This window comes from Taudactylus pleione, unplaced genomic scaffold (assembly GCF_031769625.1).
Source record: "Taudactylus pleione unplaced genomic scaffold, aTauple2 ptg000275l, whole genome shotgun sequence".
In the NCBI taxonomy this organism is placed as follows: Eukaryota; Metazoa; Chordata; class Amphibia; order Anura; family Myobatrachidae; genus Taudactylus; species Taudactylus pleione.
Window position 1 is genome coordinate 4,166,640 of NW_028284677.1, and position 18,054 is coordinate 4,184,693.

Genomic DNA, 18,054 nt, shown 5'->3' on the forward strand with positions numbered 1-18,054 from the left:
GATTGAGGAATGTGTTTATCAAACAAAAGGTGAGATAAATGTGTTGCCCATCGCAACCCACCAGATTGTAGCTATCCTTTTATCTCACACACAGGTTCTCAAACTCTGGGCCTGATTCAGACCAGCTCGCGAGCGCTGAGTGCTCGCAAGCTGGTCGATGTTGGCCCAGTGCGCATGTGCACGAGGGAGCCAGCTCCGTCGTGCGCATGCGCGAGACCTGGATAGCGACGGCCAAGCACAGACGGTGTAATGGTTAGCGTTACTGCCTCACAGCACTGAGGCCATGGGTTCGATTCCCACCACGGCCTTATCTGTGCGGAGTTTGTATATTCTCCCTGTGCTTGCGTGGGTTTCCTCCGGGTACTCCAGTTTCCTCCCACACTCCAAAAATATACTGGTAGGTTAATTGGCCCCCAACACAAATTAACCCTAGTGTGTATGTGTGTGCGCATGTGGTAGGGAATATAGATTGTAAGCTCCACTGGGGCAGGGACTGATGTGAATGGCCAGATATTCTCTGTAAAGCGCTGCGGAATATGTGTGCGCTATATAAATAACTGGTAATAATAATAATAATAATATATCACTTGTGTGCTGGTGGAATTTTTTTTTTTTTTTTTTTAGAAGTCCATTGACCAGCTTTAATTCAAATCCTATATTTCTTTATCTGATCAAAGTAGAATGACAGGACAATATATTTGATTCTTTCTCTATTCGTTTACCATATCTAAATAATGCATTGTTATTTTCCCTGCAGTCTTGGGTTAAAGCACACATACTGCAAGCAGTAATGTTTTTGATGTATGGTTTAAACACTATATCAGGGTATAGAGCAGTTTCCTTATACTAAGAAATGTAGGTTTTTTTTGTGTTTGTCATTAGAGCCTGCACCCTGTGTCTGCAATCAATCTTGCTGTTATTTAGTAAAAGTTGCACACAGTATATAGCAGTAAGAGAGACGCTCCTAACCGTACATACTGGTGACATTTCAAGTGTGCATATTTAAGTCCATGAGTTGATGAGGCATATACCTATAATAACAATGCTACAGTTTAGAGAATGCAGCATACATCCTTGAAATGAAATAAAAGCAAATTCATATTTTATTTGTAAAATAAGCCCATATATCCTATCCTATAGGTGGTTGTTATTGTCTGGGCCGAAATCAATTCAATGCGATGATGAATAACAGCGGGAGGGAGCTTCCACAGCTATTCAATACACCGTGCTGTTTGCCTGCTCGGGAATTTTAAGTCAGAGAATGGCGGTTCTCGTAATTTAACCTGGGTGTTTAGTCGCGAGAATTGGCATTCTCTGACTAAGGTGCCGTCTACGAGGTTGTAAGCGCCGTGCAAACAACTGCACGCCCGGCACTTTTGTCGGATTTCTCCTAATATTCCTAAGAGGGTGAGAAGAAATCCTTTAGCCCGACCAAACATCGCGTTGTATTGAATAGCTGCGGGAGCTCCCACCCGCGGCTATTCATCTTTGCATTGAATTGAATTTATCCCTTTGTTTGAAAACAACCAACATATTTTTCAGCATTGTATATTGTGGAAAACTTTATTCAAATAACAAACAATGACTTAAAGCACAATGATAGGCTGGAGGAAGTGCTGTGGACACTCTATGTATCGCAACCCTTCCTTGAAAAATGTTGACGTCCTAGCTTTACCTAGTGGTAGCGCAGGCCCTAATAATGAGTTTACAATCTAAAAAGTGTAGGATACACTTGATACTTCTGATTGTGGGTGGGGAAAAACTACTAGATAATTAGAAGCATTGTCAGCCACCATTTTTAAAGCAGTCTTTGGCTACTGATGTTTGTGTGTTTTTATGTGGCATGGTTGGAATGAGGAATGACAGTGGAAGATAAAGAGATGAAAGGTTGTGATTTTTCTTCTTCGGGGTCCATAGGGATCCACAGGGATACAATGGGGATATTATGGTTGGAAGACCAGGCAACAAACAGTTAAAGCTTTGGCTCCCAGAATGCCCCGGGTCCTCCTCCATATATACCCCGCCCCTAGCCATAGGACTTCAGTTTGTTGTTTGTGCGGCAGGATTCAGACGCACTGTTGTAACGGGACTGCTCAGGCAGTCCTAAGCTTTTTATTGTTTTAAGTTTTTTGAGTTTAGAGTAACAAGCGTCTGTATTAAGATGCATTTACTGTTACTCCATTTGCCTCCGCCGGGCCGCAACATCAGTGATTGTGCTGGTGACTTCAGCGGGTCGTGGCTGAGCTTAGCTAGCAGTGAGGCTGCGACGTGGACTGCACCGGATGCTCGGAGATGTCAGGTAAGGCGATTCCTTGCTTACGGGGAATCACGCGCGGCAGTCCTTACTTCTGGTGTCAGAGACGCACCAGAAGACTGTGTTGTAAGGACCAGGGATTCTCTGCATCCTTACTACACCACCGGGGCCTTATCGTCTGACGCTGGTGATCAGCAGCAGATGCAATTGCTGCCACGAGGCCAGGGGTTAATGCAGCTTAGGGGAGGTAGGCGCTCCCCCGGCAGCTCCTCCCCCGACCCATACGCAGTCCCTACGAGGGTTTCGCGCAGCCGGGTTGCTCAGCCTATCCTCCACGTGTATGAGACGCTCACGGTCCACGCAGTGCACCCAGTAGCTGTTGGTCTCAGGAGGGTCTGGGTCAGTCTCCCTGTATACCTCTCCCTTGGTTAAGGTATTCGGTGCTGTATGTCCTACCATTCCTTTGCATTGCTGTAGTGGATTTAGAGCCAATTCTAATTATATTACATGTGCATTGTATGTGACTGTCTGCTAGCTGCTGTCTACTACTGTTATTTCTATCTGTCAGTTATAACTATCACAGTTATTTCTTTCTGAAGTACTTCACTTTCATTGAGATTTTGTGAAGGCTGTCACATAACATTGCGATTTTGCCTTTACTTTTGAAGTTTGATGAATGCAAATGACCAGTTCCTGTGAAATGTGAGTTGTGTTTACATTTTGAGAAACCATTGTCAGATTTGTATGCTAGCCCTAGAGGATCAGGGTTACAATCTAATGTATAGTGTCTTGACTATATAAAGGGCTGATGTGGCTCTGTACTGAGGTGTGTATCCTTTTGAACATCAGGAGGGATTGTACTTCTGTATGCTGTGATTACCCTGAGCATCGTCGGCAGTGAGCAATAAACAACTCATCTGCTGTAAACTGTGGCAACAGAATAGCGCAAAACGCTGTTTCTTTCTCCGGCTGTTCTGTATTGAGCCCTGTGTCTCCAAGCTAAAGCCCTCTGCCAGCTACCCTGCAAAGACTGATCCATGGTGAGGGGCCAGTGGGAGATAGTCAATACTAACCAGGAAGTGTTGCAGCAGCGTCTCCACACATACCCAGAAGCAAGCGGTTCTAGGTACTGATGGTAGGAGCCTGGGTGAAAGTAAGAGGTTCCAAGGGCCGGTAGTAGGAGATTGGTAGTGGCAGCGTAAACCATGCACTACGCAATGGGAGTAGTCAGTAACAGGCGGTTACTGACAGTAAGAGGGTATCTAATATTCCAAGATCCAGTGGGGGATCAAAAAATCTGTGATCGCCTAGCGTGGAGAGTCATCTGGTCACAAGTATTTCCAGAATGTTAGGAGCCAAACGCTAAATTCTGGTCTCAAATTCAAAAGTCTACCTCCTTTTTGCTGCTTCTATGAGTAATTATATGCTGAAGTTGTAATGGTAATTAACTAACATTTCTGGACTGTATATTCTGTTGGGGTATTGAACTGTGTGCGAAGCGCTGTGAATCCTGACTATGCACAGATCAGGCACTTACAGTAGTGCCAATTTTGCGGGCAAAAAATTGTGATGCTGTCAGGACAATATGCCGTTCTAGGACAGCACACCACATCGATGTTGGGAATTGAATTCCCCCATATGTGTGTCCTTTACCGATACATTATCAGATACCAAATAAATAGATGTGCTCTAACCAAGTCTCTAAGGACCCTTTTGTAGTCCTAAACATGCATTTTCCATTCATTCATTCATTCATTCATTCATATTTTAAGAACTACATGTACATTTTGTAAAATCAGGAGTGGTAAATAATGAAAACCTATTTTTACACAATTTAATTTATGTATGTACAGTACTGTGCAAAAATTTTAGGCAGGTATGGAAAGAATGCTTTCAAAAATAGCAGTGTTAATAGTTTATTTTTTATCTATTAACAAAATGCAAATTGAATGAATAGAAGATAAATATAAATCAAATCTATATTTGGTGTGACCACCCTTTGCCTTCAAAACAGCATAAATTCTTCTAGGTACACTTGCACACAGTTTTTGAAGGAACTCTGCAGGGAGGTTGTTCCAAACATCTTGGAGAACTAACCACAGATCTTCTGTGGATGTAGCTTTCTCAAGTCCTTCTGTCTCTTCATGTAATCCCAGACAGACTCGGTGATGTTGAGATCAGGGTCTATGGGGGCCATGTCATCACTTCCAAGACTCCTTGTTCTTCTTAATGCTGAAGATAGTTCTTAATGACATTGTCTGTATGTTTGGGGTCGTTGTCCTGCTGCAAAATAAATTTGGAGCCAATCAGATGCCTCCCTGCTGGTATTGCATGATGGATAAGTACCTGCTTGTATTTCTTAGCATTGAGGACACCATTAATCCTGACCAAATCCCCAACTCCATTTGCTGAAATGTAGCCCCAACTTGCAAGGAACCTTCACCATGCTTTACTGTTGCCTGCAGGCACTCATTTTTGTACCACTCTCCAGCCCTTCGGTGAAGAAACTGCCTTCTGTTACAGGCAAATATTTAAAATTTTAACTCCTCAGTCCAGAGCACCTGCTGCCATTTTTCTGCACCCCAGTTCCTATGTTTTTGTGTATAGTTGAATCACTTGGCCTTGTATCCACGTTGAAGGTATGGCTTTTTTGCTGCAATTCTTCCATGAAGACCACTTCTGGACAGACTTCTCCAAACAGTAGATGGGTGTACCTGGGTCCCACTGGTTTCTGCCAGTTCTGAGCTGATTTCCGATTTCGAAGGGAAGTAAGCATGATGTGTCTTTCATCTGATGCACTAAGTTTCCTTGGCCGATCACTGCTTCTACGGTCCTCAATCTTGGCCATTTCTTTGTGCTGCTTCCAAAGCGCTTGAATAGCACATCTTAAAACCCCAGTCTGCTTTGAAATCTTTGCCTGGGAGAGACCTTGCTGATGCAGTAGAACTACCTTGTGTCTTGTTGCTCAGTCTTTTCATGGTGTATGACCTGTGACATGAAACTGTCTTCCACAACCTCACCCAGTTTTAAGCCTCCTACACAACTGTTTCTGTTTCATTTAATGACTGTGTTTCATCCTACATATGAAAATGATGATCATTATTACCTGTTTGGTTAATCATACACCTGACTATAATCCTACAAAATCCCTGACTTTGTGCAATTGTACCTAGAAGAATTGATGCTGTCTTGAAGGCAAAGGGTGGTCACACAAAATATTGATTTGATTTAGGTGTCTCTTCTGTTCATTAACTTTGCATTTTAATTGATAAAAATAAACTATTAGCACTTTTTTCTATGAAAGCTTTCTTTTTTTCCACACTTGCCTAAAACTTTTGCACAGTACTGTATATATTAAAAAAACTTTTGTTTTACATTAGATTGACATGTGCAGAAAACCTGTCATGTGGTTCCTGCACTGGTGAAAATTACCATCCCCAACTGTTCATAGTAGAATGTTGACATTTTTTTCTTCAATTTGGCAGCAAATATTTGCAAAACAGTGGGGTTTTTGTGCTTTCAGTGGTCTGCATCCAATAGAGGATTTTGTCAGTGGTACAGAATGTGTTTGTGTGTACTCCAGTTAATAAGTAGGGTTATTTGTTTCTAATACTTATTTAGGAAACCTCACTAACCGCTTTGTGCACCTTGCTTGCTCACTTATTTTCTTTCTAATATTTCACACACTCTAAAGTATTGTTTGCTTCTAGCTAAGTGTTAAATGGGAACTAGCATTAAACCATTCTGTACAATCCAATAAAAATTAATTGTTCTTTGTTATTTATACTTGAAATAATTGTTACTGTTGCGTTTATTTTTGTAGTTTCCAGGCAAAAGCTCTTCTGTAAGGGCAAATGCAACAGTGACTCCTGTATACTAGCGGACAATACTATACCATGAAATACTTATGAATGTATGCAGATCTTGACTTTAATAAGGTAGAGCCATACATTTGCTGTTTAAAATAACAAAGTTGCCATTTAATGAAAAAAAAAAAAAAAAAAACATTTTGAAGGGTAATTTTACCGAAAACAAACAAACAAATTCTTTTGGATGTTAATTAACATATCTCAATGTAATTCACTTACCTAAAACGAATACTATTTGGATGTCAGCAATCTGCAAGTTCACCCTCTCCTGTCTTCTTTCTTGCTGCACCTCTCGGCATGCTCTGCATGGTCTCTGTTCTGCTGATGATGTCTTTTCCTGGGTCCTGTCTGTGCATGTATTCTGTCCTCAGGCAGAAGGAACCACTTTACCTACTACACCTATCACTCCTATGAAGGTAATACTATGTTTTGTAACTAACTTTGAGCGACAGTTCTTGGATTTCATATTTACAAAAACATTCTTTCAGAAACTGCCACCCCCACTTATTTATTATTATTATTACATTTTTTTTTATTATTATTTTTAAGTTTACTCAGCTCGCCTCTTAATGGCCGCCTTGATTTCTTATCACCAAAACATTATTTTAGCTCCAGACAGGAATGTTAGTGAAAAACACTGAAGCATACACAACTACTTTATTTTTCACCCGTTGTTCAATTAATGTGTTTTTAGTTTCCTAATAGAAGGGAGTGCACTGTGTAATATATTATACATGTTTTTTCTCTTTATCATCACCTAGTTAAAAACAGAAGTGACCGGTTTTGGCTGATCTGCCATTGCCAAGTCATGCAATAATGTAGCATGTACCTACTTAAAAACAAACACAATTATACAAATGATAACTATTGTTATTGTTTGGTACATTAGATACACGTATCTGACACCTGTGTTGCAATGTTCAAACATAACCAAGACACAATTCAATTGATTTCGCTGCTAAATCCAGTCTTTTATATTAATGCCAATTATTGTATCCAGGAAGTTTCACATTACAATATTTTTTTTTCCCCTAAAGTCAACATCATTACTTATGCGGGGCATACACTATACAATTATCTTGCCGATCCGCCCGATATCTGAGGATCGCCTCGATAATTGTACTGTGTGTGGCGCTGACCACTGCTAAAATATCAATCGGTCGGTCATGCCGGTTTGTCCAGCATGTCCATTCAATGCAATATTTTGTAAGTTAAGTTGGCTGCATAGGGCAGTGTATAACCAGCGCGGCCGGCCGACATACATTTTCCCTATTCCTTCAGTGTATGCCTGCGATATATGCAGGCTGCCAGCTAAAATGTCTGTTGGTCTGACAGGCATTTTATCTGCCAGTGTATGCCCAGCATTACTTTGTATATTGCTATAACTGTTCTAAAACATAAATGGGGACAGACACCGAAAAAAAACTTTTGTGCTGCATTATCAGACCATTGTTACAGTGAAAATAGTTGTTAATAATATTATAACAAGCAACAGTGCCACCTTGCGAACGGGATCCAGTCACAATATCACCAGTCGGGATACCTGCTCTTATAATACCAGCGCCGGAATCCCGACACCTGACAGAATTCCGGCGCCGGCATCCTGACGGTAAGTACCGGGGTTAGGGGGAGGGTTGGGGAAAGGCACTAGGAGGAGGGTTAGGCACTAAGAAGGGTGGATAAGGTTTAGGATGTGGATAGGGGAACTTAGAATTAAGCATTGGGGTGGGTAAGGGAGAGGGGGAGGGTTAGGATACTGACCGATAAGTGTCTGTATCCTAACCCTGTCGGAATGCTGGTGTCTGGATCCTGACCGCCAGGATCCTGAGCGCCAGTATCCTGAGCGCCAGTATCCTGAGCGCCAGCATCCTGTACCCAACCCTTGCAAACATGAAGATTGCTCAGGATATAAGAAATGGACCCAAACCTCTCTTTCATGTGTCAAATTAGTTATTACAATGGTTCTAATCTTTTTCCAAGTACTCTATTAATTGGGTGAACTTAGAAAAAAAAGCATTGTTAAATATTTCAGGTAGGGAAAAGGAACTGTCCTAGGAAAACAGAGACATGGGATCAGGTAACCTTATTATCAAAACATGTGCAAATAATTGTAAAATATTTTAATTGAACAGCTTTGAACAAAGCATTTCTTGCAAAACAAGACTATAAACTTTCAATTTCTTTTTTAATATTTTACGTTTTTAATGTACACATTTTGGCGAATCGTCTGAAATAACAGATGTGCATTTTAGTGTTTTTTTTTTAATGTAGAGAACTTTTTATACTCAATCAATAAAAGGTTCTACAGAAGGATTTGAAACTCAATGAATATAAAATAGATCTTTGCTTTGTCAAAAAAAAGTATTGTACTCAAAGACAACCAGATGAACGTCAGTTTTCTCCTTCGTCACATATGAAGGGCCAAAATGTTTCCTTTAAAAAAAAAAAAAAAAAAAAGTGTCAAATGTAATTAATTGACAATTTCATATCTGCTTGAGTGTGTCATCACAATGATAATGTGTTTAATACCAAACTAAAAGTATACTAAATTCTGTTAGATAATATTATATTGCTTAAACTGCTTATCTTTTTCTAATTGAGATGGGTCTGACTCCAGGGATAAGCCAAAGCTCTATCGTCTTCAGATGAGCGTCACAGAGGTCGGAACTGAGAAACTGGATGAGAATTCAATACAGGTGAGATCAGATTGGGCCTAAATTAATTAAATGGATTATTTAATACACACAATGCTGTCAATTTAGTTGTGTCTGAAAATACTGAGGCAAATTATATCCTAGATAGTGACAATTTGGCTACTGCTATATAGTTTATATATTTGTATGTACAGTCAGGTGCATAAATATTGGGACATTGACAGAATTTTCATATTTTGGCCTCTATTCACCACCACAATGGCTTTGAAATGAAACAAACAAGATGTTATTTAACTGCAGGCTTTCAGATTTAATTTGAGGGTAATTACATCCAAATCAGGTGAAAGGTGTAGGAATTACAACGGTTTCTATATGTGCCTCCCACTTTTTAAGGGGCCAAAAGTAATGGGACTATCAACTCAAAAGCTATTTCATGGACAGGTGTGGGCTATTCCCTCCTTATTTCATTATCAATTAAGCAGGTAAAAGGTCTGGAGTTGATTCTAGGTGTGACATTTGCATTTGGAATCAGTTGCTGTTGACTCTCAATATGAGATCCAAAGAGCTGTCACTATCAGTGAAGCAAGCCATCATTAGGCTAAAAAATCAAAACAAAAACATTAGGAGTGGCCAAATCAACTGTTTGGAACATTCTTAAAAAGAAAGAACGCACCAGAGAGCTCAGCAACACCAAAAGACCCGGATGACCACGGAAAACAACTGTGGTGGATGACAGAAGAATTATTTCCCTGGTGAAGAAAAACCCCTTCACAACAGTAGGCCAAATCAAGAACACTCTCCAGGAGGTAGGTGTATATGTGTCAAAGTCAACAATCAAGAGAAGACTTCATAAGAGTGAATATAGAGGGTTCACCACAAGATGTAAACCATTGGTGAGCCTCAAAAACAGGAAGACCAGATTAGTTTGCCAAACAACATCTAAAAAAGCCATTACAGTTCTGGAACAACATCCTATGGACAGATGAGACAAAGATCAACTTGTACCAGAGTGATGGGAAGAGAAGAGTATGGAGAAGGAAAGGAACTGCTCATGATCCAAAACATACCACCTCATTAGTGAAGCATGGTGGTGGTAGTGTCATGGCGTGGGCATGTATGGCTGCCAATGGAACTGGTTCCCTTGTATTTATTGATGATGTGACTGCTGACAAAAGCAGCAGAATGAATTCTGAAGTGTTTCGGGCAATATTATATGCTAATATTCAGTCAAATGCTTCAGAACTCATTTTACGGCGCTTCACAGTGCAGATGGACAATGACCCGAAGCATACTGCAAAAGCAACCAAAGCATTTTTTAAGGCTAAAAAGTGGAATGTTATGCATTGGCCAAGTCAATCCCCTGACCTGAATCCGATTGAGCATGCATTTCACTTGATGAAGACAAAACTGAAGGGAAAATGCCCCAAGAACAAGCAGGAACTGAAGACATTTGCAGTAGAGGCCTGGCAGAGCATCACCAGGGATGAATCCCAGCGTCTGGTGATGTCTATGCGTTCCAGACTTCAGGCTGTAATTGCCTGCAAAGGATTTGCAACAAAGTATTAAAAAGTGAAAGTTAGATTTAGGATTGTTTAGTTTGTCCCATTACTTTTGGCTCCTTAAAAAGTGGGAAGCACATATAGAAACTGTTGTAATTCCTACACTGTTCACCTGATTTGGATGTAATTGCCCTCAAATTAAATCTGAAAGTCTGCAGTTAAAGCACATCTTGTTTGTTTAATTTCAAAGCCATTGTGGTGGTGAATTTAGACCAAAATATGAAAATTCTGTCAATGTCCCAATATTTATGCACCTGACTGTATATGCATATACTAGATGCTTTTAGTAATTTGAAACAATATATTTTAGTAGTATGGCTAGTCATATGTCACAAATACTTTATAACCCTTTACTAGGCAGTGTACAACTGTATACTATATTACATCCATTTTAGCTCTATTTTTTTTTTAGTTGTATGCTTTGTGGTGTTTGCATTTCATATTTCTTGGTTCTGTCATATCCATCATGACTTGTTTTTACAGTTATTTGGACCAGGCATACAGCCCCATCACTGTGACCTTACAAATATGGATGGGGTGGTCACAGTTACCCCAGGAAGCATTGATGCCGATACATACATTGATGGACAACGTATTTCTGAAACCACGATGTTGCACAGCGGCGTGAAGGTTCAGTTTGGGTCATCACATGTATTTAAGTTTGTGGATCCTAATCATGACCAATCCATGGGCAAAAGACCTTCAGATGCTGGACAGATGGTTAGAGGACAGAGGAACAAGCCAGGGTATGTTGGTAGGACTTTATAGACTGATAATGGTATGTACTATTTGTATGATATCCTAGAAAATGGCAGAAAGCCTTAATATTTAAAAGTTTAAAAATATATTATGCTGTGATCCCCAGAGAATATTCCAAAAGCCATAATTCATTTAGCAAATAGTTATGAGAAGTAAGGAGTGTGCTTACTGTATTCTTAAGTACTGTAAGAACAAATCACTTTGGGGGAAATGTATCAAGCCTACTAAAGAGTGGACAAGTGGAGACGTTGCCCATAGCATCCAGTCAGCTTCTACCAATCATTTTATAGAATGCACTTGCTAATTAATAGCTGGAAGCTGATTGGTTGCTATGGGTAATGTCTCCACTTGTCCATTTCTGATTCTTTAGAAGGTTTCTTACATTTTCCCTTTTATTTCTCCACGGTGGTGTTAGAGGAGCTGCAAAGTGTCAACTGTTTCACATTATTTTCTCACATCATCAGAGCCAGGTTTGCTTTGGAACAAAAGCTGATTCTATTTATCAAAGTGTTTCTTGATTGGTGGCGGTGTTGCTGAATGTGAGATAATTATTAACACTTTCATTGCTCTCTACAATTTGGACCAAAACCGTAATAAAACAAGTCTGGGTAAGAACAGACTGGCAAAGATCTAAGCTGGCCCTGCTCACAAGTTTCCAATCTATCGGGCAATAGGAATTTGATAAATGAGGATAAGTGCAACATGTTGCAAATTGGTTGGATCAGATTGCAGAGGTTCTTGTTGGCTGTATTATCTTGTCACACAGCAATGTAGACCTGGGGTCAGTGAGCTGTGCGAGTCTACACAGAGAACATTCAATTTATAAAGCTTGTGTGTGGACTGTGTAGAGAGTAGGTTATTGCACAGAATAGTTTATTGAAGTTATATGCGTGGTTTTGGAATTTTGATAATCTTGTCTGAAGAAGTTTTTAGTGAACAATTGAAGGTTTATTTTGTAATACCGTTTTGGCTTGAAAAAATGATGCACAATCACACTTCATAGAGTTGTCCTTGTTGCAGAGACTAGTGTGTTAAGGGGCCTATCCATTAGGCCAGAGCTTGACAAGTTTATCTAAAATCTAGGAGCCAGGATGAAATTGTAGGAGCCAGACCACCGCCCCACCAAAAAAATTACAGGAGTAAGTAAGGAGCACAGCCCTGTGTGTTATGCAACTGTTATACACACTATTCTAGTCCACAAAATGTTCAGTTGAATGGATACAGTAAAATGGAGGCCCCCTCACTGCTCTGCACAGCTCCACCCTCCAGTAATAACGGACCACATTTCAAACAAAACAATGGTGCCAGAAAGTACAACAAAACCCCCCCTCCCCTCATGGTCACACCACTGTCCCTCTGAAGCCGCTACGTAATCCCTGGCCACGCATAGACCCTACTACCGGAGAGGTCTATGCAGCCGGAGATAAGAGACAGTAGACAGCCGGGACGTACAGGAGGATCAGCGTAGACTGGGGTAAACAGCAGGGGTCAGAGCAGGCCAGGATGGAGAGGAGTAGTCAGAGCAGGCCGGGGACGGACACAGGCACAGCAGTCACCGCTGGTGACACTCAGCACATGCATGATATGAACACCGCAATACTATAGGCACAAATCTCTGCCAGAACTGATAAGGATTTGCTTCCTCCCTCACTACAAAATCTGGTAGCCAGGCAGCAAATTCTGGAAGCCTGGCTCCTGGGATTTGTCGAGCCCTGCTTTAGGCGACCTGAAAAACTGACTAACTAGCGTTCAGTCCTACTGGTTGCCTTGGTGCGGTGCCCACACTGAACGGCATACACTGAACGTCATTCAGTGCAGGAGACCGACCGACCTATCTGCGAACATGTGGAACCTGACTATCGTCATCAGGTTGAAGAGCATGTTTCACATATAGTCAGCGTCAGCAATGACTCAGCGTGCAACGCGCATCGCTGGTCCTTGCCGGCTATCCAAACCTCCTGGTTTTGGTCGAATCGTTCAAAAAGTAGTCTATTGGATAGGCCCCGTCAGAAGAGTAAAATCATGTCATTTTTGTATGCCAAAAAGAAAATTATTTAAAAAAAGGACGGAGAGCAATTCTACATTTCACACTTGGAGGCTCTTGATTATTCTTACTAATGTCTCAGATAATCTTCAATTATGTATTTTAATTTTGTTTTTGATCTTAAATTTAAAAAAAGTGCTATATGCACTTGAGTAACTGATTAGCTTAGTATTGTTTTGGTTTGTCATTTTTTCACCTTTTGGTTTATATGCTCTGTATTTAAATAAAATGAACCATCTGCTGCTAAGTGCTGGAGATAACTGAAATCTATTTCATTTTGATGATTATTTTATTTGATATTTTCTCCATTAATGATTGAACTTTTACTATCAATTTGATGCTCTATTTTAGAGTTCAAGAGACCACATTTGGGCTGGAAGGAGATGTCCTTAGTGGATCATCACTTCAATCAAATAAGGTACTATGTTTTATTCTTGTTTTTGCATTATCTTTAAGTGAAATTGTCATTACTTATATCAGGCTACTGTTGGTAGATATGTAGAATTATGGTACACTGCCACATTAAGTAGGTTGGTCTGCTGTAACGTATTCAATGAAATAATTAGCAACTCCTTAGAAGCCACTATAATACATATTCCCATGTACTGTATTGTAACATGGGAATAGTCACAATTCACTGTGCGGTAGTCTGTCCAAATGATTGTACAGATCCCCTGGAGTTTTCAGATGGTATATGCAAAAAAAAATAGAATAAATACATATAGGGGCATATTCAATTAGACGCAAAAAGTACCGTACTTTTCGCATGCTGTACTTTTCGTAGACATCGCTGGTTTTCCATGCGAAAAAGTGTTGCGAGCGTCCCCGCTTATCACCGTATTCAGTTAGAAATCGGCAAAACACAAACAGGCGAAAAGTGCTGTCAGATTTGGGGAAATCAGCCTGACACCCCGCAAAAGATGCACTAACATTGGGGATCACTCTATATACCCCCTAATAGGCCTGCTGAAGGTATTTGGGTACTTAAATCCTCTCAATAGATGCTAATTAGCGTCTTTGCACAAGTGGAGTTTTTGTGCTGAAAATAAGTAGTCCCAGCAAATTTGGGTTACACGAAAATGGGTGCTAGCATATTTTAAAGTTGCTAAAGTGAAGTTTTAAAAACGTAGAAAATCCCCCCTTTCCGCATGCACCTGCAAACGTAAAAACACCTGGGGCATATTTGGGGACCCCCCTGGAGGTTTTTTTGCTAGTTTTTAATTTTTTGTCCCCCAACTTTGTACTTTTTCGCCCCCAAAATGAAAGTACTTTTTTGGGGTGATCTAAAATATTTTTTAAACTTGTTTTGACACAGTTTTCCTTTGGGGGACTGTCCCAAGGGTACAGGGGGGTTTTCAGAAATTTGCACCACAAAACCCCAATTCTGCACTTTTTTTCGGCACCTATTCATAGGCGAAACTTTTTCGCAGGTTCCATTGCATTGAGTTTCCGCATCGGAATTGAATACGGAGGAAACTTTTCGCATGTCGAAATGACATCACTCGCGAAACTTTTATCGCCGAAAACGGCTTTTCGCACCTAATTGAATACGGCCCATAGTGTGTAAGAGGTTTTTCCTTCTTCTGGGCCTACTTATTAGTAAGAACTGCACTCAAATGTGTATGGAATAAATGTTCCCATAAAGGATTTAGTGGATCTGTAATGCCAGAATGAGTTATATCATAGTACAAGCCTTTACATTTTTTCTTGAGCAGGGGGGTATCTCTCAGTTAAACCGTTAATATATCTGTAAAGATCCGTGATGCAACCTCTCCAAGGATCACTTTAAACTCTGCTTACAAAGGTTCCATGCAATTATGCATATAATAAGTTTTAAAAAGTTGTAAAGGCTCTTACTATGATACACATCATTCTGTTATACAGATCCAATAAAGAAACCTTTATAGGCACACTTATTCCATACATATGTGAGCGCAATTCTTACTAATAACTTTTTCTATATACAGTATGAGATGGAAACTCTGGTGGACCTGTACGATTGTTCTGAGGATCACAGAGTGAATTGTGACTCTTCCCTTGAATTGTATTATACAGTAGCGCTCAGGTTCACTGTCTTGTGTTATTCTACGGTTTACACAGTGGTGTTTCCCTCAGTGAATCCAGCTGTTCCTATTGTATGCCACCTAGTGTATGGTGCAGGTTTTTTATGTTTTATAAAATACAAGACTTGCACTCCTAATTGTCAGGCTTGTGAATATCTTCAATCTGGGTAAATCCAAACTGTAAAATGAATGGTGATATTGAGTATCTATGGTTACTGTACAATTCTGCTGATTAAAGAAGGTAGAAGGAGCTGCACATAGTGTAGAATGAGGTGAGTGCTAAATATATGTATAAAAAGCAGTTGAAGCATTACAGATGTAACCCGTCTTTGCTTCAGACTGTGTGGAGATCGATTAAACTATGTGTTTTGATCTGTTGGTAAAATCTACGAGTGGGGGTCAACAGAGGAAAGAGAGACATGGCAGAGCTATCATTAGATAAGAGGAGTTATTTGAATAGTTTACAAACAAGTCTAAAATAACAAAAATAGAGCTCAGTGTTTTGTCAGGTAGCTCTGGCAGATCAGATAAAGTTTATGCTGTCCAGAATGTGTCTGTGATAGTCACAGATCACTAACCCCTTTCATCTTCGCACAGTTTACCGTGAATCAGAAGCAGTCCGTTTGTTATTATCTCATTTGTGGTGAATACCTAGATGACTGTAATCCCAGTAAAATGATTTTTATTGCCAAGCCATCTTCTTCTGTAGTGTCTCTGTGGTCAAAACCAAATACAATGGCTAGTATTTCTATGTTAATAAGAGTGTAATGAATGTAATGCAGGAGTAATAAGGGACTATATTTGTGCAGGCGAGTATATATAATCCAGAAGGACTCTAAAAGGCAGCTATACTAAAATTGAAAAACGAATATCTGACTTATTACAACATAGTAATATACTTGTTTTTGTTAATTTCGGACATTGTTCACTATCTCAGAAGGAAAGCGGTTATTATTTGGCCATTGTGTATTTTCACAGCATAATTGGTTTCAGTGTTCTGCTGCTTCCACATTTCATAAAAAAATAACATAACCTGTGAAAAATGTAGTTATGTGTGCAGGGAATGCTTAGGCTTTGTTGCTTGTATGGACTTTTCACCAGTAGCTCCTTGCCTGAACATAAGCTTTGCTCCTTACTACACTGGCGCATCCAATATCCTGCTGCTCTTACTTGTATGGTGATCTAGCTAATTCCAGACATTCCAGCACCGCTATGGGACATATTGCTGTATAAGTGTTATCACTTGTCTGCTGATGTGTTAAAACCATTTTTAGATTTTTCCATGAAGTGCTTCCCAAAACACATTGGGGCTATTTTAAGTTTAGTTTTTCATGGCAGATCTATGGAATGCGAGGGGAAACTTGCGACGTTGTTGGCCATGAGTGCCGTTGCGTGATGTGCCATTAATTGAATTACCTCCATGGATTACAGACTCACTAATAAAGGATAGGTCCCATTTTTTTTTTTCTTCCTAAAAATGACTTTTTAGAAAACATTTTAGTCTTTTCACACATAAATAAATAGCCATTAGAGCACACTTGACCTGCCGCAGCAGTTAATAGAAAATTCTCAGTGCAGTCCTGTAGCATTGGAAATTTATGACAAAACATTTGCACGTTACTAGAGCTTATATTAAAATTTGTCTAAGGTAACACTATGGAGAATGTTCAATCCATCAGACAGAGCAGGAGCTGTTTTCTACATAAAGCAATAAACAGTTTGGTTATTGTTTTACTATAGGTCACTATCAAACTGGACAGTGATCGGATCCCAAGCACTGCAGAACGTGGCATGGTAAAACCAATGGTCCGACTAGATAAGCAACAAGAACCCCGTGGGCTGGATAGCAGGTAAAAAAAACTAATAATAAAAACAAAAAACGTAAATCCAAAACCAGCAATGGGGCCAGGATTTATCACAAGTTAACCAGATGGACACTGCAGGTCTTCTGTTTACAATCACTGCTCATTGTTTTATATCACAGTATTTAACTTGCTGGTCATTATGTTAATCTCCTGGTAACTAAACTGATTTATCAGCAGAAATGAGCGACAAGTAGTGATTGCAGTTATATCCAGTGGCTGCACAGTCCAAAAATCAAATGGGGGAACCACACCAAATGCCATTCCAAACATCGCCGACCAGAACTTACTGTCAGATGGTGTGGTTCCCCTATTTGAATTTTGAACTGTGGTGCAGCTGCACTTCTAGAGCCACGACTGGTTATATCACAGCTACATACAGTAGTAGGATGTCACTGCTCTATGCAGATGTAAAATCCTCCAATGTAAGGCTTCATAGAGACTATTATTTTTTCACAAAAAATATCCACTTTGTTTTGTTATTAGTTACAGTGACCAGAAAAAAAAGGGTAATTGACTTCATAAGTCATGTGCTACTTACATTATTTAATTATAGATAAAGTAACTATTAGTGGTTTTTTTTTTTCTTCCTGCACTATGGAGCTGATTCAGACCCACTCGCTAGATGCTTTCGCTCGCTCCCAGTGTATGCAAATCTAACGCACACCCAGCAAGGCAGGCGATCGTACGGTAAGGCATTAGCACGCCCAATTTGTCTTGGCGTGCGATCACTTTGTGTATGCGGACGCCCACCAGCCATTCATAAGATGCCCACTTGGGCACGTCATCTCCTAAAGTGCATGAAAACATTGGCACATCGAGCACCATCGTATGTGCTTGCAGCGCTTGAGGTTGACTATACCCTGCTGCAAGCACTGCGATCACTTCAGTGTGAAATACAACCAGGTGACGTGTACTATGACGCTGCCTGTTAATTATGCACGCCTCTGAAACGTTGAAACACTCAGACACTCCTGCGTTCGTACCTCC

At 40.1% G+C, this 18,054-nt stretch overlaps 1 protein-coding gene across 29 annotated transcripts in view; it reads left to right on the forward strand.

Annotated features, from left to right (window-relative positions):
* AFDN (afadin, adherens junction formation factor) overlaps positions 1 to 18,054 on the forward strand; it is a 364,648-nt gene that overhangs the window by 164,478 nt on the left and 182,116 nt on the right. For 21 of the 29 annotated variants that reach the window (XM_088481599.1, XM_088481597.1, XM_088481582.1 and 18 more), the window contains exons 9-13: positions 6,495 to 6,539; positions 8,725 to 8,819; positions 10,820 to 11,082; positions 13,491 to 13,557; positions 16,943 to 17,052. In XM_088481599.1, coding sequence (XP_088337725.1) covers positions 6,495 to 6,539; positions 8,725 to 8,819; positions 10,820 to 11,082; positions 13,491 to 13,557; positions 16,943 to 17,052 — 580 coding nt within the window. The remainder of the gene's footprint in view (positions 1 to 6,494; positions 6,540 to 8,724; positions 8,820 to 10,819; positions 11,083 to 13,490; positions 13,558 to 16,942; positions 17,053 to 18,054) is intronic. The other 8 variants (XM_088481589.1, XM_088481590.1, XM_088481604.1 and 5 more) reach the window with 1 other exon arrangement.